Source organism: Mus caroli, unplaced genomic scaffold (genome assembly GCF_978045245.1).
Source record: "Mus caroli unplaced genomic scaffold, Mus_caroli_1 scaffold_7, whole genome shotgun sequence".
NCBI classification, from domain to species: domain Eukaryota; kingdom Metazoa; phylum Chordata; class Mammalia; order Rodentia; family Muridae; genus Mus; species Mus caroli.
In genome coordinates this window covers 14260191-14286301 of record NW_028227262.1, presented here as the reverse complement: position 1 = coordinate 14286301, position 26111 = coordinate 14260191, and the positions used below count along the sequence as shown (strand labels likewise).

General features: G+C 45.4%; 1 protein-coding gene across 1 annotated transcript; it reads left to right on the top strand.

The window, feature by feature from the left end:
• Window positions 1-863: 863 nt before the first annotated feature.
• Window positions 864-19076, top strand: Emp1 (epithelial membrane protein 1). The gene is made up of 5 exons (XM_021164982.3): window positions 864-1038; window positions 15110-15220; window positions 17782-17878; window positions 17982-18122; window positions 18857-19076. Exons 2-5 carry the CDS (start codon window positions 15143-15145, stop codon window positions 19021-19023), a joined length of 483 nt encoding a protein of 160 aa, XP_021020641.1. The 5' UTR covers window positions 864-1038; window positions 15110-15142; the 3' UTR covers window positions 19024-19076.
• The last annotated feature ends 7035 nt before the right edge of the window (window positions 19077-26111 follow it).

The window sequence follows — 26111 nt, the reverse complement described above, 5'->3', positions numbered from 1 at the left end:
AGTCACATTGCTGCTAAGGAGAGCTGGGGTTAAATGTAGGCACCGAGAACCTGAACCTCTTTAGGGAGGTGACCAGGGCTGCGGGATTAGACAACTCTGTAGCACCCCCCCCCCCGATTCTGAGACTAAGTGGGGAGTGAGTGGCTCAGGGAAGAAGCTGTGATTGGGTCCCTGGCTGTCTTCACAAAAGCCAACTGTGGAGCAAGGTCCAAATGATTATCACATGAAGATCAGAGTGCAAAGTCCTTAATTCGAAGACTTCCTCCTGCAATGCCTACAATCCATAGGGGTGAGAGTTTAACTAAAGGCCCAGGATTATGTGCTATCAATCAGTGCCCCAACATTTGGAGCTTGCTGGGTGCCTTTCTGTTCCATGGGTCTCATCCCACTGCCGCCTACAGGTCAGGGGCACAAGGGTCAGGTAGGGAAGCCAACGAGAAATGAGTCTGATAATTCCTGGTGATGAGCAGCTGCTGCTATGTGCAGTGGGGGAGGAAGAACGGGGGAATCCTGTTTGATGATTAGCCGGGACTTTAATTAACGTGGAACTGCATCTACCAGCTCTCCCCTCCTCCTGACCCTAACCTGTGTTTTGCCCTACGTCCTTGGCAACCGAGGCTCCTTCTGGGTAGTAGAACTGGGCTTCGGTAAACAGATCTATTTGTGTGACTCCTCTTACTCATTTGAAGCAATGTCACTCCTTTTTCCACTGTGGTCTGTGTGTCTGAGTCAGAGGGAGCTACAACAGGGTTCTTTGAATTGATGGCTCACTCCCAGCCACATCTGACCGGCTGCCAACTTAGCAGGGCGTAGCTCACCAACTTTTTTTTTTAAATCCAGACTGATTCATAGAAACTCCTTTAAAACACGGGGAAAAGAAACCGCCCATCACACACCCAGCACACCAGCCCAGGAAACTTATAACCTCGGGAGTCAGGTCCCTCCCCTCACTGTGGTTGCAAATCTCCTGAAGAGAGGACCAGACCAGCAGCCTGCTCTACCACCCAGGGCATCTGCCTCTCTCACTGGATACTCTAGGTAAGATTGTCCCCACACTGGGGACACTCTGCAGACCCCTCTCCTTTCTTCCCTCTCTTAGGCTCCTTGAAGCCTTCCCCTCTCTTCTTTCCTCTGCTATCCCTCTTTGGCTCACAAAGAATGGAGTCCTTGAGACTTCTAGCTTAATGTAGTAGTGGAGGAATCTGGGATATCAGTGGGGACCACATTCTCTTGCTGGTATGTGGATCCTTGCTCCGAGGAGACGGAACGAGAAGGGACTTTGGAACAAACCTGAGTGCAATATTCTTTATGGAAGGAACTCTATGTGCCTTCGAAATGACGAAATGACGTAGCAGGGTTGGAAGATGTTTGCAAATCTTCTGTTTTCATTCAGATTACTTTGAGCTGAAATCTAGAAGGATGCTATGTTACCAAGACGCTTCTGCTTTTCTTTTCTCTCTGCGCAGGCAGGTTCAAGGCGGTCTCTGAAGAGAAAGTTTGTTCTGCTTTGTGGGTTGGTTGTTGTTGTTGTTGCTTTTTTACGCTTTTAGGTGACGGTGGATAAATATCTGAGTTTCAGTTAATTTTTGCGATTGCATTTACTGTCTGTCCCCCTCTTGTCTGTTGATGTCTGTTTAAGTATTTCATTCTTTCTCTTATTTCCCTCCACCCGCTTCTCAACAGGAAGGGAAGAGGGGATTGGTTTGTTTAAAGGAAAACCGTTAGGGAAACAGAGGCAAAGGGCGGTTCAAATAAAACTTGGGAGGGGTTGACTTGGTGGAATGGTGTGGGTTTCAGAATCCTTAGCCAGATGTGGAGGTGGGGGAAGAAGGCAGCGGGGAGAGGGTGGGGCTGGGGGCCTTCGGGGGATTCCTGTAAGGCTGCTGAATGGCTCTGTGCTTCCACCCCGGCTTCTGCATTTTGGAGCCAACTTAGGAAAAAAAAATCTTTCAGAATCTATTAAAGGATTTTTTTTTTTCTTCTAAGTGGACATGGAATTTTCTAGTGTGGCCGTGGTCATATGGGAATATTTACCTTATTTCTTTTGTGTAAAATATTATATAACTACAAACCCACGTGCTAAATGCAAAAAGAACAAAGGCACTCGGCTGTGTTTGCTTTTGTTTTTATTAGCTTAGCGTTTTTGGTCGAATGTCTGTGGAGGTGTGGTTCATTTCAACACAGATGTGGGTTTTTTTTTTTTTCCTCCTCTCGTAAACAAGCCAGAGGAGAGTGACAGGATCCAGCTTGCCTGGTGAAGAGCGAGGCGCCTTTTTCTTTAGAAATGCAGCTCGCTGGTTGGAAGAGAAAATTTAAAAGTAATTGGTGGATGTGTATCCATTGATCCTTCAGAAATCTCTGCAAAGCCTTTCCCCAAGGAGAGGGGGATGAGTAAGCCCTGGGACCCATTTCTCAAGACTCAGGGAGCAACTGCGTGTGCTTCCAATGTTTATCACTTCCAGATTGCATGACTGTGAACTGGGGAAGCCGTCTTCATTAGGTCCACAGCCACAGTTTCCTGTGAAGGTCCCACGTGTGGTTCTGTGTTATTCTGATCGGGTTGAAACTTGGCAACCTTAAACAAGTCAGCAAAAAGGGAACACTAGAGGGAGGGGTAAACTGCCACCAACTGCATGAGCCATGGAGCTGTCTCAAACTCCACTGTCCCTTGATAAATGAGAATATAATGCTTTGTGTGCTACCCCCTCCCCGCCCCCATTCCCTATGGAGTTGGAAGACCATTAAAAAAAATTGCTGCTCTGACTTTTTGCCTCCACGTAGTGGGAGAGCCCCTGAGCTGTGTGTGAACCTTTCTGGGCATCTCCAGCTCTAAGTCTTTGGTTGTCCTGGAAAAAGAGGCCATTACCACCCCCTCCCAAATCATGGCCTCCCGTCCTTAGGCTGCTCCAGTTTCATCCAGAGACTGCAGAATGGGGTGGAGGCAGAACACTGTCCAGGGCTGCTGGACATCCGGTTTGGCATCCTTGCCAGAGAGCCCCCAGATTTTACATTGTTCCAGGGTACTAAACTGTCCTGGGAGTTGGCAGAAGACCAGCAAGGTCCAGCTGGAGACGATCATGTCCTGAGACCGTGGCTACGGGCCAGTAGTAAGGGCAACCGTCTGCCAGAGGACAGATGTCTGTCCCCAGAGCCTGAGAAAGGTTGGCTGGCTTTCTCATCAGTCTTTGCTTTCCTCTGGAAACAAGATTAGGCCAGTCTCCAGCCCGGAGCAAGGAGTCCATGGAAGCTGTTGGGAATACAGGGCCTCTTGCCTGGTTCTAGACAGCTTTGGGACCGAAGAGCAGGAAAGCCAAGCCCATTTCTGTTATGGCAAAACTGATTTTTTTTTTTGTAGCCTCCACACAACCTGAAGGGGTCTCCACCTGGGATGTGGCCAAGGGTTCCTTCCTTATTCTTCTTCATTGCTTTTATAGAATCTTAAATTTAGATGTTGGGCATGGTAGTTCATACCTGTAATCTCAGGACTTAGGGAGCTGAGGCAGGAGATTGCTAAAGGTTCAAGGCTAGCCTGAGGCCAACCAGTGAAACTTGGTCTCAAAAACAAAACAACGACAAGAGAGGAGAGAGGGAGAGAGGGGGAGAGAGAGAGAGAGAGAGAGAGAGAGAGAGAGAGAGAGAGAGAGAGGAAGAGAAGAAAAGAGAAGAAAAGAAAAGAAGGTAATCTTATTATCTTACCATATGCAGAAATCTAACTTTTACATCATTATGAATGGATGGTTGTCCCGTGGCTCACAGCTCCTCAAGATAGCAGGGCGGGGACACCCAGAGTGTACGTGCCTCAGACGTTCACTCACACCCACCCTTCTTTCTAGACAGTAAATCATACCAGACAGAGTTTCTGAAATTCAGCAAAAATGGCTTCTCTGAAAGTTCTTGTTTTGCAGGCCTGAAATGACCCTGGGTGTGTGTTGGGGGGGCAGGGGGAGGTGCTTTTCAATTCTGTTCTGCTGCTGCCCTCTCCCCCCCCCAATGTTCCACTTCCTGTTCCTCTAGACATTTCATCTCTACTTAACATTAATCACTATGGCTCCATGGGATAGCATCGCCCATATGATCTAGCTTTATTCTTTTATTATGCAAATACAGAATCACACTGTGTAGCCCTGGCGGTTTGGAACTTACTATGTAGACCAATCTGGCTTTGAACTCACAAATATCTACCTGCTTCTGCTTCCTGAGTTCTGGGATTAAAGTCATAGGGTACTATACTCAGCTGTGTTATGTTGTAAGACAGGGTGTCTCCATGAATGGCAGGCTGGAGCCTAGAACTTTCTCCACCCTTCTTTCTGAATGCTGAAGTTATGGGTGTATACCACCACTGCTGGTGTGTGTGGGATGCAGAAAGAACATTTTTGAAATATTAAGATACCCGCCTGGTCAAACCATTTGTTCCTATATGATTGATTCTGAGCTATTTCATTTTCTAAGCACATGGCTGTTGTCACGTCTGTAACTCACCATGTATGTGTATACATAGCTATGTAACATACCCTCTCAGAGGACTCTAGGACTCTTAGATGCACGTGGGATGACACATTCAATGTTGATATCTACTGGTCATAGTTAAATCAACATGACCCCTGAAACACAAGCTGTCTGATAGCCAGCAGCCTTCTTGATTACCATTAAACTAGGATTTTCTGGACTTAAGTCTTGTTTTGGAATAATCTCAGGTGACTGAATTTCTGGGTTGTCCTTGTTTTTCCAGAACCAAAGAATGTGCACTGGGTCTAGTTGGGGTCTCCTTGGCTTTCGAACACACATTCCCCAAACATGAGTCCCCAATAAGACTCTGAAATGCTTCAGTCCCTGGTACCCTAACTTGTGAAACTCAATTAGACTGGTGGGTTCCCTGACAGCAAAGGAGAAAAAGAAAAACACAAACATGACTGTTGCTGCTTCTGAGCCTTCCGTTTAAGCAAAAATATTGATGTGTGTGTGTGTGTGTTTTCTTCCCTGTTCAGAAAGAGTATTTTCACAGCCAAGACAATTGGTCTTCTGTGACTGGACTGACTCCAACTTTCCTGAGTCTCTTTCATGGAGCACAACACAGCACTGTTAGCACATGTTGAAACTGTGTCGATAATAGTGGGGGAGATGTGAGATGACTGAGTAGCAAGGTTGGGCTCTGATCTTGTCTCGAATCTTCCCTGTGATCAGAAGCAACTCACTAAGAAAGGACGAAGAAACAACTTGGCCACCAGGACACTCAAGGCTCTGAAAAATCTAGGACCTTATCACTTCAGTTTTAAGCAGTCCCTTGAGTCCATGCTAATGGCTAACTTAATCCATAAAAGTTAGTGTAGCCAAACCAGGGGCTAGGGATACAGCCCACTGGCAGTATGCTTGCCTAGCGTGTTCGTGGCTCTGCATTCAATTATAAGAACCGGAGGGGTCAGGGGATGAGGAGGTGGCTTCTGCTGCCCTACCTGATCCAAGAGTCCTTGGGCACAGTATTAAAGAACTCACCTGAAACAGCCCTGGATATTATCCAAGCTTGGAAAGAAGGAAGATGTTTGGTTTATCAAACAAAGGGTGCCATCTCCAGAGGAGTCTGTACACACATCAGTTCACTAGGAGCATAACTGGGCTCGGAAACTGAGCTGGTCCTGGGTAAGACACTCCCCTCCTCTGGAGGAGGGAGAACAGGCACAGGTTTGGATGAGAGCAAACGGAGGGCATACTGGGAGGAAAAGGAAGGTTGGGGAATTGGAGGGGAAGAGAGAGAGAGGGAGAGGGAGGGGGAGGGGGAGGGGGAGAGAGCAGAAACTGTGTGTTTGGGGGATGGGCAAACAGAAAGGTCTAGAGAGAGCCAAGTAGAGAGAGAGAAAGTGAACCTGAAAGGGAGACATTACTGACTGCTCTCACTGCCCCAGGATAGGCCTTGGATCAAAATTCTGGTTTTCAGACCTCCATGAAAATCTTTTCTCTTCTTAGTTGTGGCGTGGTTGTTGCATGTTTGGGGACATTAGGTTTTATAGGTAGAGTTCTGGCGCTTCTCCTTTCAGATGAGAGTCAAGCCTAGTGAGGACCTAGACTTTAGACTTCTGCCTTCAGAAACCTAAGTTCTTTCCCTTGGGGTCCAAGAGAAGGAAGAGGAGAGATCTTTGTTGAACTGCAACGGTGAATTTTGCATAAGCAGGCATGTTCACAGAGGCCTGGCAAAGCCGTGCAGTGGAGGCCAGGAGCTTCCCTCTGCTCAGGGCTGCTCCCTGAACTCCCATAGGGAGGGGAATGTGCCAGCGCTGTGAGTGTGGAAACCAGTCTTAGGGCTGGCAGTGAAGGCTTTGACAGGGCCAGCTGTCTGTCCTGACTGGACCATAGAGAGCAGTGTGACAGGAGAAAGCAATGGTCTTTGCAAGATCCTTTGTTTAGAGCGTTGGGACTACTTTGAGGGGCTGTCCAATTCTGATTGGCTCGAAAGTTGTGGGAGGAACAGAGCCACCAGTAACTGTCAAACCCTCAGAGGACAGCTGGATGTGGTGCCACATGCCTTTAGTCCCAACACCAGGGAGGGTTGAAGCAGGAGGATTGCTGTGAGTTTGAGGCTAGCAGGGGCTACATAGTGATTCAGTGTCAAAATATCAAAGGGGGGCCTGGGGAGATAGCTCAGTGGGTAAAGAGCTCACTGCGGGAACAGAGGACTTGAGTTTGATTCTCAAAGCCCACATGAATAATCGGGTGTGGCTGGATTTGCAATCTCACCTATGGGGAAGGAAGGCAGGAGGATCCCTGGGGCTCATAGCCAGTCAGCTTAGCTGAGTCTTGAGGTCCCAGCCACTAATAAGACCCTATCTCATAAACACAACAGCAACAAAAAACAAGCTTGAGGACAACTTCGAATGAATGACACCAGGGTTGTCTTCTGGCTGCTACACACACACACACATATACACACTCACACAAAATTCATACTCACATACACACTCACACACATATACACACTCATACTTACACACAGATATACACACATTCACATACATACACACCCACACACATACACACATGTACACATACACTCACACATATAAATACACATACACACATACTCTCACACAATACACAATACACACATGCACACACACTCACATACATACACATACACTCACATACACACACATACATGTACACTCACACATACACACATTCACACACATATACACACACTCATATACACCCACCCACCCACATACAGACATGCTCACAGACTCACATACAGACTCAAACCTCAAACACACACACACACACACACACACACACACACACACACACACACCTCTCAGAAGACAGAAAACCGAGCTGGAGTGGAGATCCAAAACAGTGGCTTCATTCTCTGCTAGCTGGGAGGCAGAGGTCTTGGTCAAATGACTGAGAGACCCCAGTATCTCTCAAAACAAAGTAGCTGCCATCTCTGAAACTGCACCAAGCCAGCGCCCACCCAGCATGCTTGGGTGCCCCTGCTCTGCACAGTCCTCCAGCTCCATCAGCCTTTTTTGTTTGAAGCATGTTAATGCCATCTGCTGTCAGATGCACCCAGAAGCCTCTAGGGCCCAGCCACACCTTGATTTTTCTTACCAAACCCTAGTTATTATCTTGGCAATGTCTCCCTGGAAGACAATCTGGCTGCAGGAGTACTTCTCCTTTGTCAGGAACAGAAGGCAGCAGAAGCTCCCGTCCTCACCCAGGAGACATCCTCCCCGACACTGGCCAGCTGCAGCCAGAGGGTGTGGGCTGAAATCAGGCCTCACAGCAGAGATCTGTCTCCAGCCTTTGCAGATGTTGTCCAGATCCACCCACTCCATGGACACAATGGAAGACAAGCGGAAATGAGAGAGAGGGAGAGAGAGACAAGGGTGGGGTGTTTCTGGATGCATCTGCAAAAACAATATTCATGCTATATGCTTGCCTTTGCATAGTCCACAGCTCTCAGGCTGCAGAGAAGCCTTGTGACCACCTCGCCTGAGCCTTTCTTTGTTACAACAATGAATAAATATGACCTACAGCATTTGGCTTGCTTTGTCTTAGGCATGGACCCTTCAATGCTCATGCTAAGCCTATGAGGTCCTTAAGAAATTTGAACTTAGAGTCTGTTCTTTGTCACTTGGGACTCTGCCTCCCTAGATTTCACCAAGCAGACAGGCTTTGCAAAATCTTTCAACTCTGGCCAGAATGTTTGTGGGACTCGGGCTCACCTTTCTAATTAGACCTTCCTTCCAACCTACCTCCTTTCTTTCTTTCTTTCTTTCTTTCTTTCTTTCTTTCTTTCTTTCTTTCTTTCTTTCTTTCTTTCTTTTTCTTTCTGACTTATTCTTCCTCTTTTCCTCTTAATTTCCTTCCCATTTCCTTTATTTTTTCATATCTTTTCCCCTTTCCTTCCTCTCTTTATCTCTTTCTGTGTCTTTCCTTTCCTCCTCCTCTCCCTTCTAACTCATTTGCTGTTCTTTATACTTATTCTTTGGCTCTATATTCTAACCACATGTGGCAGGTGATACAGGTAGGATTAGCCCCAAAGAGACTGCCCCGTTTACGACAGGCCACCTTTGTAGCCCCTTTGCCCCAGGACCACAAAGAAACAGCTGTTTCCCTGAATCACCCAGACCCCTGTGTCTTTCCCTGCTCAATTGTTAACAGGCACTGAATCCATCACTACTTGAAGCGTCAGCCCTAGTGTGAGCTACACAGATCAAAGGGTGACCCACAGTGTTTTCTTTCCACATCTGAGCATCCCATATGCAGAAACAGGAAGACTTGGCCCTTAAGGATCCCCTCATCCCGTTTCCCACACGGAGATGCATGCCTCCCTTTCCATCTGTGCGTGAAAACAATGTTGAGGATGGAAAAGTACACATGACATAAAAAGCAATAACAATGGCCAGGGAAGCTCACCCAAGGCCCCATCCACCAGCCCGCCTTCAATCGCAGCCTTCCCGTCCTCCAGATACATCCTCCACACTGTTCCCCAAGGGCAGAGTTTCCTTTTGCTTATTTGCTTTCTGTCCCATAGGCATCTGTTTTGCCAACTAAAACGACCCTCAATGGGAACGCACACACATTGGAACCCCAAGCACAGCAAGAATGGTGTTGACATGGAGGAGGGTAGACAGACTTCTGTGCCACCCTGCAGTGTCCTTAAGAAACACAGAGAGCCTCAGATCCATTTCAAATGTCACATTGAAGGAGATGTGCACAGTCAGGGCTGACTCATGAAGGCCTCTTGACCCAATCCCTTTAAGAACGACTTGGCCTTTCCTCGTTTCCCCCTGCCTTGCAGGAAGTGCCAGGTCTTGGATCAGATGGGGTGAAAAAGCCTTCACTCCAGTTGCAGTTAGCCAGCAGAAGGTGGGAATGTCTTTGCTAGAACATTACTGGCCAGTGGAAGGACAGAGGAGGCTCTAGGAAGAATCTCTGGACAGAGTCTCATTATGTAGCTCTGGCTATCCTGGACTTCATGTATAGTAGACCAGGCTGATCTTGAACTCACAGAGCTCTGCCTGCTTCTGGCTCCCAAATGCTAGGATTAAAGGTATGTTCCACTCTACGTGGAATAGGCAAGCACTCACTCTTACCAAATTAATTATACTCACATTCTGTGGGCTGTATGTACTGTTGGCAAGACTTTACTAACAGGGCCTTGGATAGTTCCCAAGGACAGGCTGAGTTTAAGTATGATTTGCATAGATTTTCAGGTTGAGTTTGTAGATGAGTTTCATGGCTTTCGAACCAAATCTTAAAGCTCTCCATTAGCCTGCAAGTTCTATACCAAAAAGTTAAGTGGAAATGAAATAATGTGAAGTTTGTGTATAATAAGGTGCCCAAGCCATAACTTGCAGCAATGTGACAAATAATTTATAAAAGTGACAGAGGACTGAAGTATATGCTACCTTAAAAGGAAAAAGGAAGTTCTGTAGAGATGGGTCACTGACTAAGGGCATTGGATGCTCTTCAGGGGACTCCAGCTCAGTCTCCAGCATCCACATTGCTGGTAGTCCATAGCTGGTTGTAATCCAGAGGCCCTGGCATCATTTTCTGGCCTCCATGGGTACCGCATCATCTCATGGTACACAGACATACATGTAGGCAAAACACCTATACACATAAAATAAAGATTAAAAAATGAAAAGAAGAGAAAGGAGGTGTTCTGTGTCTTTCAGCCACTCTGCCATTATTTTTTCCACAGTGAAGGAAATATTGCCCTCTTTAGTTCATTTATTTGTTCATTAACTAGGTTTGTCTGGTACCTGTCATAGAGTCTGCCCTTAGGAACTCAGACTCCTGAGGGTGGGGGAGCCAAGCAGGTCCATAAAGAACTCTGTCATCAGGCAGGCTGCCATGAGGGCCTTTTATTAAGAATATGTAACATAACAGGAGGAAAAACATCAACTTCAGCCCTGCGGACAGAAGGAGGCAGAATTTGAGCTGGGTGAGAAAAATTAATAGGTAGTTACTAGGGGAAGGACATCAAAGCAGCTTTCATTTTTGGAAGTCAAATTCCCAGGATTCCGTGGGCTGCTGTCGGGAGTCTCATTTCCCGGATACGGGTGCTTGTCTCAGTTGTGGTTGGGGGATGAGGGTTGTAGGCTGAGGAAGGACTGGCCAGATAACCCAATAGCAGGACAGAGAGAGCATGGTGAGGGGGAGGTTAGAGAGCGTGTCCTGGGAGGAGCTGACATCAGCATCCAGGCTAGGGTCCTGACAATGCCGGCAGGATAGGGACCCACTGCAAGATAACACAGGTAGAAACTCCCAGGTGACTGTGAAGCTTAAGACAGGAAGCCAGGGAGAGGCAGAAACGGTAGCTGAGCCATTATTGGTCTTTTCTTCCCAATAATGGACTCTCTTAGGTACCCCTCATCCCTACTCCAGAACTGTTTAAACTAGTTTCAGCCAGCCAAACCCACACACACAGTACTAGGAAGCATCTTGTATAGTCTTGCCAACCATAGAGACGCTCTCATTTGTAAGAGTGCCACCCAGTCTCATATGAATTGTTCAGCTCTATACACTCAGGATGTTAGCTCAGCTCTAAGGAGGCAGGAGAATTCCCACAAGTTTGGGCTACGTGGTGATTTCCAGCTGTACTTGGCTCTAAGAGTCTGATCCTTATTTTTCCTAATCGTTACTTCCTTCTGGTGTGGTCATCTGTGCCTTTGGGTTGCTTCTCTGTTTCCCTAGACCCTGAGCATGCCCCTGCCAATCACACAGTGCAGACGGGGTACCTGCTGTGCTTACAGGGAGCAGACACAAGAAGAAGGGTTCTTGTTGTCTGCATAGAAGGCAGAGCACTTCCCAAGCTTTCTGAACATTGTGAATTGACCAGGTGTGGTGGCTCACTGGAGAGTGTAAAAGCACCACAGGACATATTCCTGGTATGGGAGTCCCCAACAACAGATGACACACGTTGAGTCTGTCCATGCAGCAAGAAGGGAGGGTGGTGGTACAGTGGAACAGTCCGAGTTGTGGTACCCTGTTCTCTGCTTCCGGGTTGGCTCCACCCCTTGAGGTTGGGGAATGCGCTCTCTACTGACAAGAATGTGAACTGCAGCATTTTGGGGAAATAGGAGGGAGAATCCTATTACTGTTGCAGTGAGATACACGCTGCAGCAGCCCAGACTTTGAAAATTGTCTAAATGCTTGTGTTCGCTTTGTTTTTGTGGTGGTGCTGAGGAGAGATCCCAGGGCTCGGAACTTGCTAGGCAAGTGCCATACCGGTGAGGTCCACTCTGAGTCTGAGGCCGGAAGTGGTCTTATTCCTTGTGGGGAGGAATGAGTCAAAGGATGAGCTACAGGAGACAATGGTGGGCAGAAGTGTCAAGAGCTTGAACCTAGCCTCATTCTCAGTTGCCTTTACTGGCTTCTCAGATACCCCCACCCATCAGCACCACTGGTGGTTTTCTGAAAACGCCTTGAGGGTTTGGTCTTTCCAAACCCGGAATTCTCAGCCTTCCTAATTATGGGACCCTTTAACCATAAAATGACTTTTGTTGCTCCTTCCTAACTGTAATCTTGCTACTGTTATGAACTGTAGTGTAAATATCTCATATGCAACCCCCGTGAAAGGGTCGTTCGCCCCCCAAGGGGGTCACAACTCACAGGTTGAGAACAGCTGTTCTAGGCTCTCTAATACAGAGGCTGGGTAACTCTCTGCATACAGAGATTGGGGTGACCCAACAGAGAAGTTTCATAAAGTCTTCCGTTGGGTTTCCAAGTATTTTGGAAGAGGGGTGTTAAAAATAATGGGAGCCCCTCTAAGTTAACAATGGATGACACTGGTAAACTTGACACAAAGATGAAGCTCTGTGTGTCACACAGTAACTGGACACAGTGGCTGGACACAGTGCCCGGAGGCACAGAGGACTAAGGGTCTTGTTCACTAAGAATACTCATTGATCTGAGATATTTTGTTCCTTGCCTTAGAGGAAAGACACAGCACACACACACACACAGAGAGACACACACACACATACACACATACACACACACACCCTATCGCAGATAAAAGAGTCACTTTTTGGTTTGCATCTCCTCAGGCAGCAGGTGATGCAGGTGGCAGCAGGCAGGGGACAAGAACTAGGTGGACCTGTGCTGAGGTAAGAAGAGAGATGGAGTAGCCCAGAGAGTCCATGCTTCCCAGACATGACGAGCGGCCACTGGACCAGGCAGTCAGCAGGATGAAACAAGAGGGACTCTGCTGGATAGGGTCCCAGGGCAATCAAGGAGACAGAAAGACTTCTGGATTTGCCTGCCTGTCAGGCAACTCATTTAAAGAGGCCTCACTTGGTGAATTATATATAGTCCATTCTTGGCTCCTCAGCCACTTTTCACGATTAGGAGAAAATTTGTCAATTATAATCAAAATGAACCCGAGAGTCATTACAGGGTCGAGGAGGGTGGGAGGAAAGTTCCCATTATGTGATTCTTGTCCTTTTCTTTCCTGAGCCAGCTTTATTCTAGATGGGCAAGCCTGGGCTGAGAAAAGCCAACTGTCTCTAGAGGATGTGTTCTTAATACCCTCCCTACTCGAGGGGTGAGGACTAGACAAAAAATGTCAATTTCTGAGGGTCAAAGTGATTTTAGCCATATGCTGTCTGGTGAACTACCCTGCAAATGTCTTATTTCTCGACTTTGATGTGGGGTGGCATGTGAGTGAGTAACTGGACCGGGTTGGTAACAGTCATTCTGCTTCATAGAAGAAAGACAGTAACAGTAACAACAATCACGGCAACCCTGTTATTAGTACCATGTGACACACACGGTACTGTACCATGCTGCAGAAGGCATTCTTGCTTACGTCATCCAGTTGCACCCTCACACAGAGTGTATAATCGGTATCATGGCCCCTCTTCACGTCTGAGGAAACGGAGGCCGAGATCAAAGCCCTTGGAATAATTCTAAGTCAACTTCTAACTAAAAAAACAAAACAGTAAAACAAATCGTTTTCTCCATACGTGAAAGCCAAGGGGGAAGTTACGGAGGTAGGCGAGAACCACAGGAAAGCAGCAGTGAGCTTGAACATTGGGAGAGAGGATTCACAGGCTCTCCCCAGAGGCAGCAGGAAAATGGCATCGGGTTTTGCCATTCACAGTTAAATTGGGAACATTCTCTGCCTGCCTCCCTCACCGTTGGAGGGAAGCAGCCAGTGGGGAAGTGGATTTTTTTGGAGAGTAGAAACCAGTGTGGACAAAGAGCCAAGAACCCAGGCGTGCAGTAGATCACATTTGGTTTTGAGTAGCTGATGAGAAAGCGAGAGGAGATAAAAGACACACAATGTCAGAATAATGATAGTATCAGTGTTCTAATAAATACCTAGTGTAGCTTAGAAGTAGCTTAGGCACAGACAAAGCATCAATTAAAACAGGTGGAGAGAGGGGGGGGGGACAAGCAATTGCAGGATGCACACAGCATCTCCTCTATGGTTGGTGCATCCTCACACACTCCCTGCCTAGAGGGTGAATAGTTCCCCCACCTCCAAGTCCTTTCCCTTTGATGTCTCTCTGAGCTGACTCTGCATCTGTCATAGGTGTGACACAGAGGGTATGCACGGCTGCCCCAGGTGTGCCCTCTTACGCTTCCTTTAGCTTCTGGATTTTATGATCAGTGGTCTCTGTTGAAATTGTGGCTGAGAACTTTTGTTTATCCATGCACATTGTTAATTTATATTAGTTCCTACTCTTCCGAAGGGTGATTTATACATCTGTTTGTCTTTGGGGATGGGTCTTGAATGACTGAAGTTGCATAAACACCACACACCAGCAAAAAGCACATCTGGTGTTATCTCAAGCTTTACACTTCTGGAGCCCCAGAGCTGTCATGTTGAACCGCAGGAAATCTAACATCGCCCTAGACCCATAACAGCATCCCCACCAAGAGGCACACAGGGCCAAAGGCTCAGGTGTTGCAAATATTAGTCTGGAATGCTAAATCAGTAAGTGGCCGGGCCATTGCCCAGTAATTAGGTTGTCATACTATTGGGTGCCAAAGAGCATTGTAATAACAGAAGTTGTGTCTCTCTTATTTTACGTCTCATCCGGGATCAAATTAGTAGCCAATTTGCTCTATGGCCGTTGAGTAATAGTGGCTTGTGCTGCAGAACTCGTTGTTTCTATTCAGTTTGCTGGGTGAGCATTTTGCTGGAGCACTGATGCTTTCCTCATGCAAATGGAAACCGGGCATGCATGCTGCTGCAGAGTTCTGGAGGTGACAAAAATCTTCCAAAAACTCAAAGCCTGACATTTTTGGCCTGCCAATCACAAACAAAACATTAGCAGCTGCTATAAAGCATACCATGCGCTTCTTAATATAATGAATATTACATTCTATAATTATACTCATTATATCTGTAGAATATTCATTATATTAAAGAGATGAATCTATAAACATGTGGGAACAAAACAGAAGTACTTGTCTATACAAAGATGAGTAAGCATTTGGGTATGTATATCAATCAGGTTTTAGAACATTTTGATGTAATTTTAAATTTTAAAAATTGTCACACTTTCTTGTGTCAACAGAGATCCTAAAATGAGAAGGTGGGATGTGTCTTACTGACTGTGACAGTAACCTTTTTGTCTCCCCCGTCTTTTGTTTTCAGAATTCTCTACTCAGGAGTCACCAAAAAGCCAAGATGTTGGTGCTACTGGCTGGTCTCTTTGTGGTCCACATTGCCACTGCCATTATGCTGTTTGTCTCCACCATTGCCAACGTGAGTCCCAGCCCCTTGTTTCCTCATCCCAGGGAGTATCTTAGGAATAGTTTGGTAAAAGGTTAACAAACAAACAAACAAAAACACATACTCATAGATCAAGGGAAGAAATAACCAAAGTGTAAAAGGCCAGAGTCCACAAGTGATTCCTCTAGGGGTGTTGGGAGGTAGAGAATTCAGCTTCGAGAAGAATCCTCTCCACGGGAGGTGGACACTGAGATGCATTTGAAGGATGGGCGTGTCTCCTCTAGAGGAGGAAGGGAAGTAGAAGAAAATAGAAGTGCAGTCCAGGCAGAAGAGCTGGCAAAGACGCCCTTGTGGGACAGACTCTCCCTGCGCACGGGTTAACAATATCTGCTCATGCGCTAGATGGCAGAGATTCCTGACTAGAGGGTAGACAGACATCAGAGAATAAGGACACGCTTTGGATATGAGGTTGACAAATTCAAGTTTTGTGTGGAAATAGGTGTGTGAAATGGAATTTGGTAGGATTAACTTGGTGCCCGGTGAATCAAGTAACAAATAAAATGATCTTCTACGGAGATCGCTAGTCTGTCTTTGCTCTCGGAACCCGGGGCTACTCTGACCCCTAGTGGTCATTTTTAGCACCCAATTTGTATTGTCTTAGACAAAATGAGCCAGTTTCTTGGACTTAGAAGTCAAGGCAGCTAGCTAGCCCATTGTGATGGTAGGATTTGCATGAAGAAGGCAGAGACAAGAGGATCATGAGTTTGAGGCCAGCCAGAGCTACACATTTTGCCGGGTGTGTTGGCTTCCGCCTTTAGTACCACTTGGGAGGCAGTGAGTTAAGGTCAGCCTGGTCTATGTAGCGAGTTTCAGTATAGCCAGGAAACTACAGAGAGAAAACCCTGCTCGAAAGAAAAAAAACAAAAATCCAAAAACCCCAAACCAACCAAAACAACACAACAACAACAACCAACAACATAAAGTTAAGACAGCCAATCATTAGACACACAAACAATGCTCCAGAGTGGACTACAGTCCTTGCTGTGGTTTAAGGGTGAATAAGGTTCGCTTTGTTTTGTTTTCCAGATAGAGTTTATTTGTGTAACCCTGGCTGTCCTGGAACTCACTATGTAGACCAGACTGGCTTGGATCTTAAGAGATCTGCCTGCCTCAGCTTCCCAAGTGCTGGTATTAAAGGCGGGTTCCTCTGCTGATTGACAAGGGTGAATAGGTCTTAAAAGTCCAGACAGAAGGGTTTTGCAAACATCAGAGTGTAAATACAAGCTAGGCCAGTTTAAGTTTAAGTATTATGAAATAGGACATAACCCCTGCCCAACCTGTCTCCTGTAGGTTTATAATTTGGCCATTCTATAAGCAGACTCCTAATCCTCACAGGATAACAGTGTGGTGGTAAACTTCAAACTGTATTAAGAGCTACCACATGCTTCCTATTCACCCAGTACCAGCTCTGATGTGGGGGCTGAGGGATCAGGTGATTAGGTATGCCAGGGAGTCCTGTTTCGGCGTGGTTTGCGCATGTGTAGACAGAGCTGTCTTATGTTCCAGAAGGAAATTGTTTTTCTTGGTCCAGGCAAGAAGGGATGGAGAACCTGGGGATATGCATTTTGGCCACACCTTGTGCTTTTAGCTGCCTCTGCCTTGGAGCCCTTGATGCTGCATTTTGACATGGAATGACTTTGCATGTTTTAACGGTCTGCATCTGATCCTTCTGTATAGAGGAAGGTTGCCTGTGGGCCCCAGGTTCATTTCATTCTTGTCTCCCCCGTAGTCCTCTGTTTCTTTTGTTTCCAGCTGGACGTTTTCCCTTATCTTTTTTTGTTCTTTAAAAATTTATTTTTAAAAGTATGTCTATGTGTGTGGATACGCACATACAAGTGCCAGTGAAGAAGATGTTGGATTCCCTGAGGCTGGAGTTACAGGTGGTTGTGAGTCTCCTAGTGGAGGCGCTGAGACCCGAACTCTAGTCCTCTTGTAAGAGCTATAAATGTTCTTAATTGCTAAGCCGTTTTAAGATCCCCAGACATTTTTGTTTCTGTTTTTGTGTTTTGAGACGGAGTCTCATGTAGCCTACATTGGTCTCAAAGTTGCTATCTGAGTGGAAGCTTTAATTCTGGAGCCTCCTGAGTTATTTACAGGGTGCTGCAATCACAGCGAGGTGCTACCAGGCAAGACTTAACTTGTTTTCCTCATTAGCTAGGTATTTAAATGTGAGTCTTTTAAACGATATTGTGCATACTCACTATATATTTCCTCACCCAGAGTTTTTTTTGTTCCTTAGAACTTCAGAATTTTAAACCACTATGGTGGAATTTCTTTAGTTAGTTTGTGTGTGTGTGTGTGTGTATACCACCAATAGTGAAATCCAAAAAGGGAAGATGATATCTTTTTTGGGTCACAATTCTCTCTCTTGGGACCTTTGTGTACTTGGGATCTAATTTCTACAGAGACACGAGGTTTAGCAGTATTTATAGCTGCATAGGGCGTCTCGGTTAAGATTTGGTCCTGACACATGTTGACTTCCTCTTCTGAAAGCAGAAGGGTGATTCTTAATCAACTCCATCTCCTGGTTTCAGGTCTGGATGGTTGCAGATTACGCAAATGCGTCTGTAGGGCTTTGGAAGAACTGCACCGGTGGTAACTGCGACGGCTCTCTGTCCTACGGCAATGAAGGTATGCATGCAGACATCAATGCCTAGAACACCATGGGTGTGTTCAGGAAGGTGTCCAGACTCTCTGGTTGTCTAATGCTCCTGGTTCTGTCTTGTCTTCACAGATGCTATCAAGGCAGTGCAAGCCTTCATGATCCTATCCATCATCTTCTCCATCATCTCCCTCGTGGTCTTCGTGTTCCAGCTCTTCACTATGGAGAAGGGAAACCGGTTCTTCCTCTCAGGATCCACCATGCTGGTGTGCTGTGAGTATCCAGAGCAGCAGGGTCTACTTTACATGAGAGCATCAGTCTCCCCCACATCCCCTCCCCACTGTTCCAGACTGAGCACAGGGCCTTGAGATGCTAAACAAATACCCTAATACTGAGCTACATACACAGCCCCACAGGAAAATCTTACATCCTTGCTTCAGTCACTGCCCCTCAGATTAGCACATGGCTGTGTGGAGCTGCCTCTCTGGGCTGTTCTCTCCTCTAGTTATCAGTTGGTGGCCTGGTATTGCTGCTTGGATCAGCAACCCTCATATACTTGGGCACCATCAGGACCACTTCAATACAAAAGGTGGGAATCCCCAGAGAAGATTCAGCTATTGCCACGATGTGCACAATTACTGCAATGCACCATCTTCTCCATTCTTTCCAGAAACACCCAGTTAGGTAAAAGGCCAGGCTTCTCTCATAACACCATACCTAGTTGTATGGAGGCCCAGATGGGACAGACAGGTAGAAATCAGGATGCGTCATGATTTATTCTTCATTACACACAAATCAGTACAGATAGGAGAGCCCAGCTATCTCTTATTCACCAACATACCATCAAGCGCAAATATGGGCAAACCAACACAGCGACCTTTTAGGGACACATGAATAGAGTCCACTTTCCTATTGCTGTCCAGGAAAATGGGATCATAAAAACACCAAAAAAAAAAAACCCAAAACTCACTTCAATGCCAATCATGCCAGTTCCCCCTTTCTTGCAGGGCTGTGTATCCTGGTTGGAGTGTCAATCTACACTCATCATTACGCCCACAGTGACGGGAACTTCAACTCTAGCAGCCACCAAGGCTATTGTTTCATCCTGACCTGGATCTGCTTCTGCTTCAGCTTCATCATTGGCATACTCTATATGGTCCTGAGGAAGAAATAAGCCTAATACGCTTATGGGCCTCTGGGGGCGGGGTGGGCTGGGTAGGAGGAAGCAACCTAACCTGGGAGGGAAGCAGGAGTCACTGTGTAAGAATAACTGAGAGAGGGGAGGGGGGAGGGGAGAGGGAAGGAAGAGGGGGAGAGGCCCAAACCCAAACCATATCTGGGGCAGTGGGATTCTCTACTGCCAAGCACCCATCCTTGGAAGAAAGTTATTGGCTGATACACTGATGCTTCCTTGACGTCACCAGAGAGTCCTCCTCTAGCCACCAAATATGGCCCTGTCCATCCTCAATTACATACACTCGGGACCTCCCCAGCTGCCATACCACTGGCGCCACTCTTGAGGGTGGCTGCTGGGTCACACACTGAGGTCTTCCACATCCATATCATCAAGTTCTGATGGTGGTTCAGGTCCTAGCAAGAGCAGATATTGCCTCTATGCTGAGGCTAAGTCTGGAAGCCACCTTGTGACCTAAAACCAAACATCAAATCCAGATCCCATGTGCCTGTAGTGGGAGCTTTGGCCGGGAAGCCAATGTGCATATTTGGTGGCCTTTCTAACAAAAGTATAGGAAGAGAGATGGTTTGTAAGTTCAAGCTGATGGAATTGGTTTAGCCAAGAAATGTAAGTTTCTACCCCAGAGGATCTTGGAGACAGGTGGGGACAGGCAGTGCTCCTCAGTCACATGTCACCGAGCTGTCCCTCATGGAGGCCTCCTGTTGTGGACTCTGCTAGACTCTCACTTACAGCCAAGGCAGCTTTTCTGGAGTTTTTCTAGATTCTCTAGAGCCAAAGATGATAATGCCCCACAAAACGTAGGGTCAAAGCATATGCCCACCGCAGTGCTATAGTAAGTTTGTGGGTTTTTAGGATTCCCCCAAAGCACTCAATGTATCTTGTATATGTAACAGGGGAGAAATGCATGTGTTCCTCTGACATACAATTCGGAACTAGGAATATTTGAGGAAGTCCAATGATGACCAACAACACTGGGGACCAGAACATAACATCTAAATGCAGTGGTCACTGTAGCTTTGACCTGGGCTGGAGTGGTCTCCTCTCAACAGCTTTCAACACACTATTTTCCAGCTAAAGATGGCAAAGCTGTAAGCCAATTAACATATCCACCAACCTAAACTAAAGAACCAGTCCTGAGGGTGTGAGGGAGGTGCTATCTGGTTATGGAGTATTAAGCAAACCATATTTCATTTATGTTAAGAAGAGAATGCCTGCTCTCAGGAAAAAAAATGTAATTGTGTGAGATGAATAAAGTCCTGGTGATGGGCAGACAGTTTCTTTTTTTTAAACAGGAGAAACTCTTAGGGCGTCCAGACAGATGGTAGCTAAATTGTTGGGGCTGCAGGGGTATTCCTGTATAAGACTTAGAGGTAGTATGATATCTCAGATTTCTGCCTTAAAGGGCTTTCTTTTTAGAAATAGTTTCTTTTATTGCCCTTAGAAGATCACCCCCAGGAAGAGTATGAGATATCTTTTCTACATTTCTTTTCCTAGGAATATTCTTATCCACTTATTATATACATTTCTTTTGGGAGGGAGTTTTTATGCTATAGTTGCTGGTATTTATGTAAAGGGACCATTACTAAGTGTATTTCTCTAGCATATTATGTTTAAGGGACTGTTCAAGGTCGGTTACTGAATTACTGGGCTGATGTTAGAGACACTGGCCAGAAAAGCTATAATAAGTTCTTAAATTGTAATTTGATCACTATACATTTGTTCTATGCTGCCTTATGTTCATAAGAATATCAACAGACAGCTAGAGCCGGAAAAAGATAGTCACATTTTGTTAAAAAGTTGAATTATGACTGGAGTGAACCGTGCATTCCCTTGCCTTTTACTTTTTTTCTGTGACATTTACGTCTCATGTAATTTGCATCGCATTGGTGGGTTATTCTAGTACTGTATTTGGCTTCTTCATTAATAGGATATTTCACATACTATAATTGTAAATATTTTGATACAAATGTTTATAACTCTAGGGATATAAAAACAAATTCTGATTCCCTACATTGTGTGACTGTTTTCTTTTTCAAAAGTGTGAGATAATATAGAGAATGGTGACATTTATTCCTCCTCATTAATCTACCTACTGGTTTGATTTGGTGAACTTGACATTTATTTGAGACATTAAGTTACTTTCTGGTAAAACCCTAAGGATTTCTCTAATAATTATTTCAGGCAGCTGAATGTTATCAAATATAGCTTTGCCTTGCTTTAATTAGACCTCGTAGGCAAAAATGGAATTTCATAAGCTAATAGATTAGAAAGGGGTTGTTATCGTCTTAAATAAGAGTAGCTTATGACATTAAGAAATGAGGCACTTATAAAGTTTGGTTGAAGTAGCCAGCTCCTTTAATGTGTCTTCTAAGTTCACACTTAGAAGATGCACAAAGGGCTGGGTAACTGACTTCTGTAGAAACCTCTTGTGTTAACTGGGGTATCTCTGCATGGATTCAATGAAGGAGGACCCTGATATAGCTGTCTCTTGTGAGACTATGCCGGGGCCTAGCAAACACAGAAGTGGATGCTCACAGTCAGCTATTGGATGGATCACAGGGCCCCCAATGGAGGAGCTAGAGAAAGTACCCAAGGAGCTAAAGGGATCTGCAACCCTATAGGTGGAACAACATTATGAACTAACCAGTATCCTGGAGCTCTTGACTCTAGCTGCATATGTATCAAAAGACAGCCTAGTCGGCCATCACTGGAAAGAGAGGCCCATTGGACTTGCAAACTTTATATGCCCCAGTACAGGGGAATGCCAGGGCCAAAAAGTGGGAGTGGGTGGGTAGGGGAGTGAGGGGGGGAGGGTATGGGGGACTTTTGGGATAGCATTGGAAATGTAAATGAGGAAAATACCTAATAAAAATATATATAAAAGAAATGAGGCACTTATAAAGTTTGGTTGAAGTAGCCAGCTCCTTTAATGTGTCTTCTAAGTTCACAGTGATGCACAAAAGGCTGGGATAACTGACTTCTGCAGAAACCTCCTGTGTTAACTGGGGTATCTCTGCATGGGTTCAATGAAGGCAAGATTAACTCCTTTATGTGAGCTGTCAGAGCTGTCATTGATGGCAGAGAGCAGGTGGGCATTATGTATCCCATTATCATATCAACACTGGTATGACAAATATGGTTTATTGATTGTCTTCTGGTCCTCTATGGTCTTGCTCTAAAAACAAAACAAAGCAAAAAAACAAAAAACAAAACAACCCTAAACAAAACAACACACCAAAAATATACTATGAGAGGCTGAAGAGATGGCTCAGTGGTTAAAAGCACTTGTTGATCCTTGCAGAGGACTCAAGTTCAGTTCTTAGCACCCATGTGGAGGCTCACAGTCATCTGTAACTTGACTTCCAGGGAATCCAATGCTTTCTTCTGGCAAAATACTTACACCATAAAATATTTGAGTATTGGGAAATACATCATCAAACTTGAAAATGACCCTGCAACTTAAAAGGTTAAAAGATGGCTCGGCAATGGCCCAGTGGGTAAAGTGTTCACCACACAAGCACAAGAACCTGAGCTTGGAGTCCCAGAACCCATATTAAAAAGGTGCAATAATGTGTGTCTGTAACTCCAGATACAGGGGAGAGAGACACTCACTGGTCAGCTAGCCTAGCCCAATATGGCTCCAGGTCCAGTGAGAGGCCCTGTCTCAGAAAGTAATGTGAAAACCAATTGATCGTCCTATATTAACCTCTGTTTTCCACATATGCTTAAATGGATGAGTGCTCACACACATATTATACACATGCATGCATGCATACATACATACATACTATACACACACACACACACACACATTGGTTTTTGTATATTTCAAATTAGCAAATCAAATGGCATTGATCTTTATAATGCCTTCTTAGAGGCCATATGATATCCTTTTTGTTTATATCGTCTTGTTTTTGGTTTTTTTGTTTTGTTTTGTTTTGTTTTGGTTTGGTTTGGTTTTGGTGTTTTGTTTTGTTTTGTTTTGTGTGTGACAGAGTTTATTGTGTAGCTCTGGCTAGCTTCAAACTTATAATCCTCCGAGCTCTGCCTCTTCTGAGTGGTAGAATTAGAGGTGTGTCCCATCACCCCTGGCTGCCCACAAGATGCCTTAGGTTGTTTCTAGGATATTAGTTCTCAACCTGTGGGGTGTTGAACAACTCTTTCATAGGGTCACATATCAGATATCCTGCATCTCAGATAGTTACATTATGATTCATAACAGTTGCAAAATTATAGTTATGAAGTGGCACCACAATAATTTTATGGTTGCAGGTCACCACAACACAAGGAACTGTACTGAAGGGTCACAGAGTTAGGAAGGCTGAGAACCACTGCCTTAGGACATCTTCATAAAAGGTCTACTTCCCTCACTTAGAGCTCCTACCATGATACAACCCCTTGGTTGGCTCTTCTGACTTCCCATCCCTTCCTCAACGGTCTTTAGTCACCAATGAACACCCAGACCCACCCAACATGTTCTTCAACTGCAAAGATATCATCTTCCATTTCAAGAATCTAGTTGGTTATCAGGGTGTCTTCGGAGAGGCCGCAAGAGGGCTATCAAGCAAGAAACTCATGCAAGACTCCATACAGCAATTCACACCCCAGAGTGATTTCTTATAGTATTTTCTCTGAAGACCTGGCTTTCTTCAGTTCTTCAGTTGAGCAGATGAGGCCCACTCACACCGTGGATGGCGACCTGCTTTGCTTAAACTTTACCTGTTTAAAAGTCATTCTCATCCCAAAACGTATTCCTAGAGATACCCAGAATAATGTTCGGTGATGTAGTTGGATACTTTGTCCCAGCCAAGTTGACACATAAAATTAGACATCACTGGGTTATCTTCTAGTCAAGGCCAAGGTGCACTGGCTTTCTGTTTTAGAAATAATTTAAAGAAAGCTTAAACATCAGATGTTTCCATGATTTCAGATGACATTTAGTTCTGTGCAGAAGTGAGATAGCAAGACATGAGAGTTATCTTGCAAAATGAGATTACATTCTGAGGAAGGGCAGGAAGTTGTCAGATTTCCACATATAAAGGCGGTTAATAAATATTTGAGCAATTAAATGTCTTGGATAGAATTGAATTGAAGTGATTAAGTAAATATGCAGGTGACCTTGGTCCAAGTGAGGCATGTGGAGAAAGGTGAGTCATTGAGATCTCTCTTGCCATTCCAGAATGAGGCCTACAGGCACAGGGAAGTCATTCATTGGGGTGATAACCCAGGTGCCACATGGTTAATAGGTAACTCTGTCACTCTGCTTTGGACTTACTCCTGATTGTCTCTTTGTAAAACCCCTCTGGCTTTTAGGCACAGAGGACAATTTCTCAGGCGCCTTTGGAAGTAGGCCTGTGGGAGTTTAAATCATACTTGTGCAAGGCTCTGTATTCCAGCAACACAAGAAGCAGTTTTCTGTGTCTGCTAAGGAAAAGCCAGCACATGCCAACAGGCAGACGAAATGTCTCTCAGGAATGTTGCAGTGAGTTTGAAATAGCCCCATTCTGGAGCACAGAGGGAACGTGGGCAGTGGTGGGGAGTAAGGTAGAAGGAAGGAGGCTTGCTGGAACTTTTTGTTAGTGGTGTGACTTGTTGAATCGGTTGACATTTGAGAGGAGAACATGTCTCATGGCACACAGCAGGTGGTGACATGGAGCCCATGGGAGGGTTTTCTACCTGGCCTTATTTTTTTAACAGGCATAGAGAGACCCAGATGTGGGCCAGACATGTGACTGTTAAGACATGTGTTGGTAAACTGCTAAGCATGGTTGCCATACACACCTGCTGGGGACATAGAAAAAGAATCAGATGTGCATTCTTTTCTCCCTGTAGCTTCCAATTTAGACTGGAAATAGATCTCATCCATAGAGTAAAGTTAGCTAGAGATTTGGGGAAGGGGGCTCGAGGGTATGGGGCACTGTTAGCTCAGGGAAGGTAGAATACCTTCTTGGTTCTCAGTCCTTCTTCATGGTCCTCTCCCACCTCAGCATCAGTGAGCTGTGCATTTTGTTGCTTTGAGACAGGACCTTCCTATGTAGCCCAGACTAGACTACAACATGCAGTTAGTAGACTTTTGAGTATTGGGGTTCCAGGTGTGCAGTGTTTTTCAGAATATGATAGTCTTTTAGTGAATTGTATCTATGAGAACCTACAAAGTGATCTGCCAGAGACATTACTGTAATAAGAGCTAACTGCGACAAAGCAGATGGCGAGGACATACAGACTGTTGAATTCTTAATGACTTAATGAGTTGGTACAGGCCAGGAGGTGTGTGTATGCCTGCAGTCCCAACACTAGGCACGCAGAGGCAGAGGAGAGGCAGGAGTCACAAGTTTGCCAGCCTGGCCTGTAGTAGTTGAGATTCAGGCCAGTAAGGGTTACATAAACAAGACTATGTCTCAAAATTCTCCTAGAATCTTTTTTTTTTTTCCACTTACTGTCTGGGCTGAAATGATTTTTGGTAATTTATTTTGGAAATGCAATGTATTTTCAGCGGGATAGGATTTAGTTTAAATACCAGACTGTTCTGTTGCTCTTCCAAGCCCTTGCGTCTTGGAAGAGCTGACTGTGTCTGCTGGAGGGAGGGCGGAGAGTGAACGTGGGTCTCTTGTCAGAGAAGTCTGGCTTGATTATAGCAAGGAAGTAGTGTTTAGTTTTCCATTAAATATGGAAGAACATGGCACTCAGAGCGACACTGTCTGGATCAAGGTATCTCCCATCTTCGTCTGTTTGATAGTGTAATATGGGCATTCTGAGGCTGGCACTTCTTAGCTGCCTCCCTTGTATTCACACATGGATCTCTTAAATTCAGATTATTTCAGCATGTTTGAATGACATCAGCTCCTCAGTATTATAATTTATAGGCTTTGAGCATTATGAAATCTTGATATTTTTAGTTTTTGTCTTCTGAAACCACACACACACACACACACACACACACACACACTTTTCTGAGACAGTATCTCATTTAGCCCAGGATGGCTTCCAACTCACTACATAGCTGAGGCTGGACTCCTAATCCTCCTGCCTCCACCCCCTGAGTGTTGGGATATGAACCAACCCCTCGA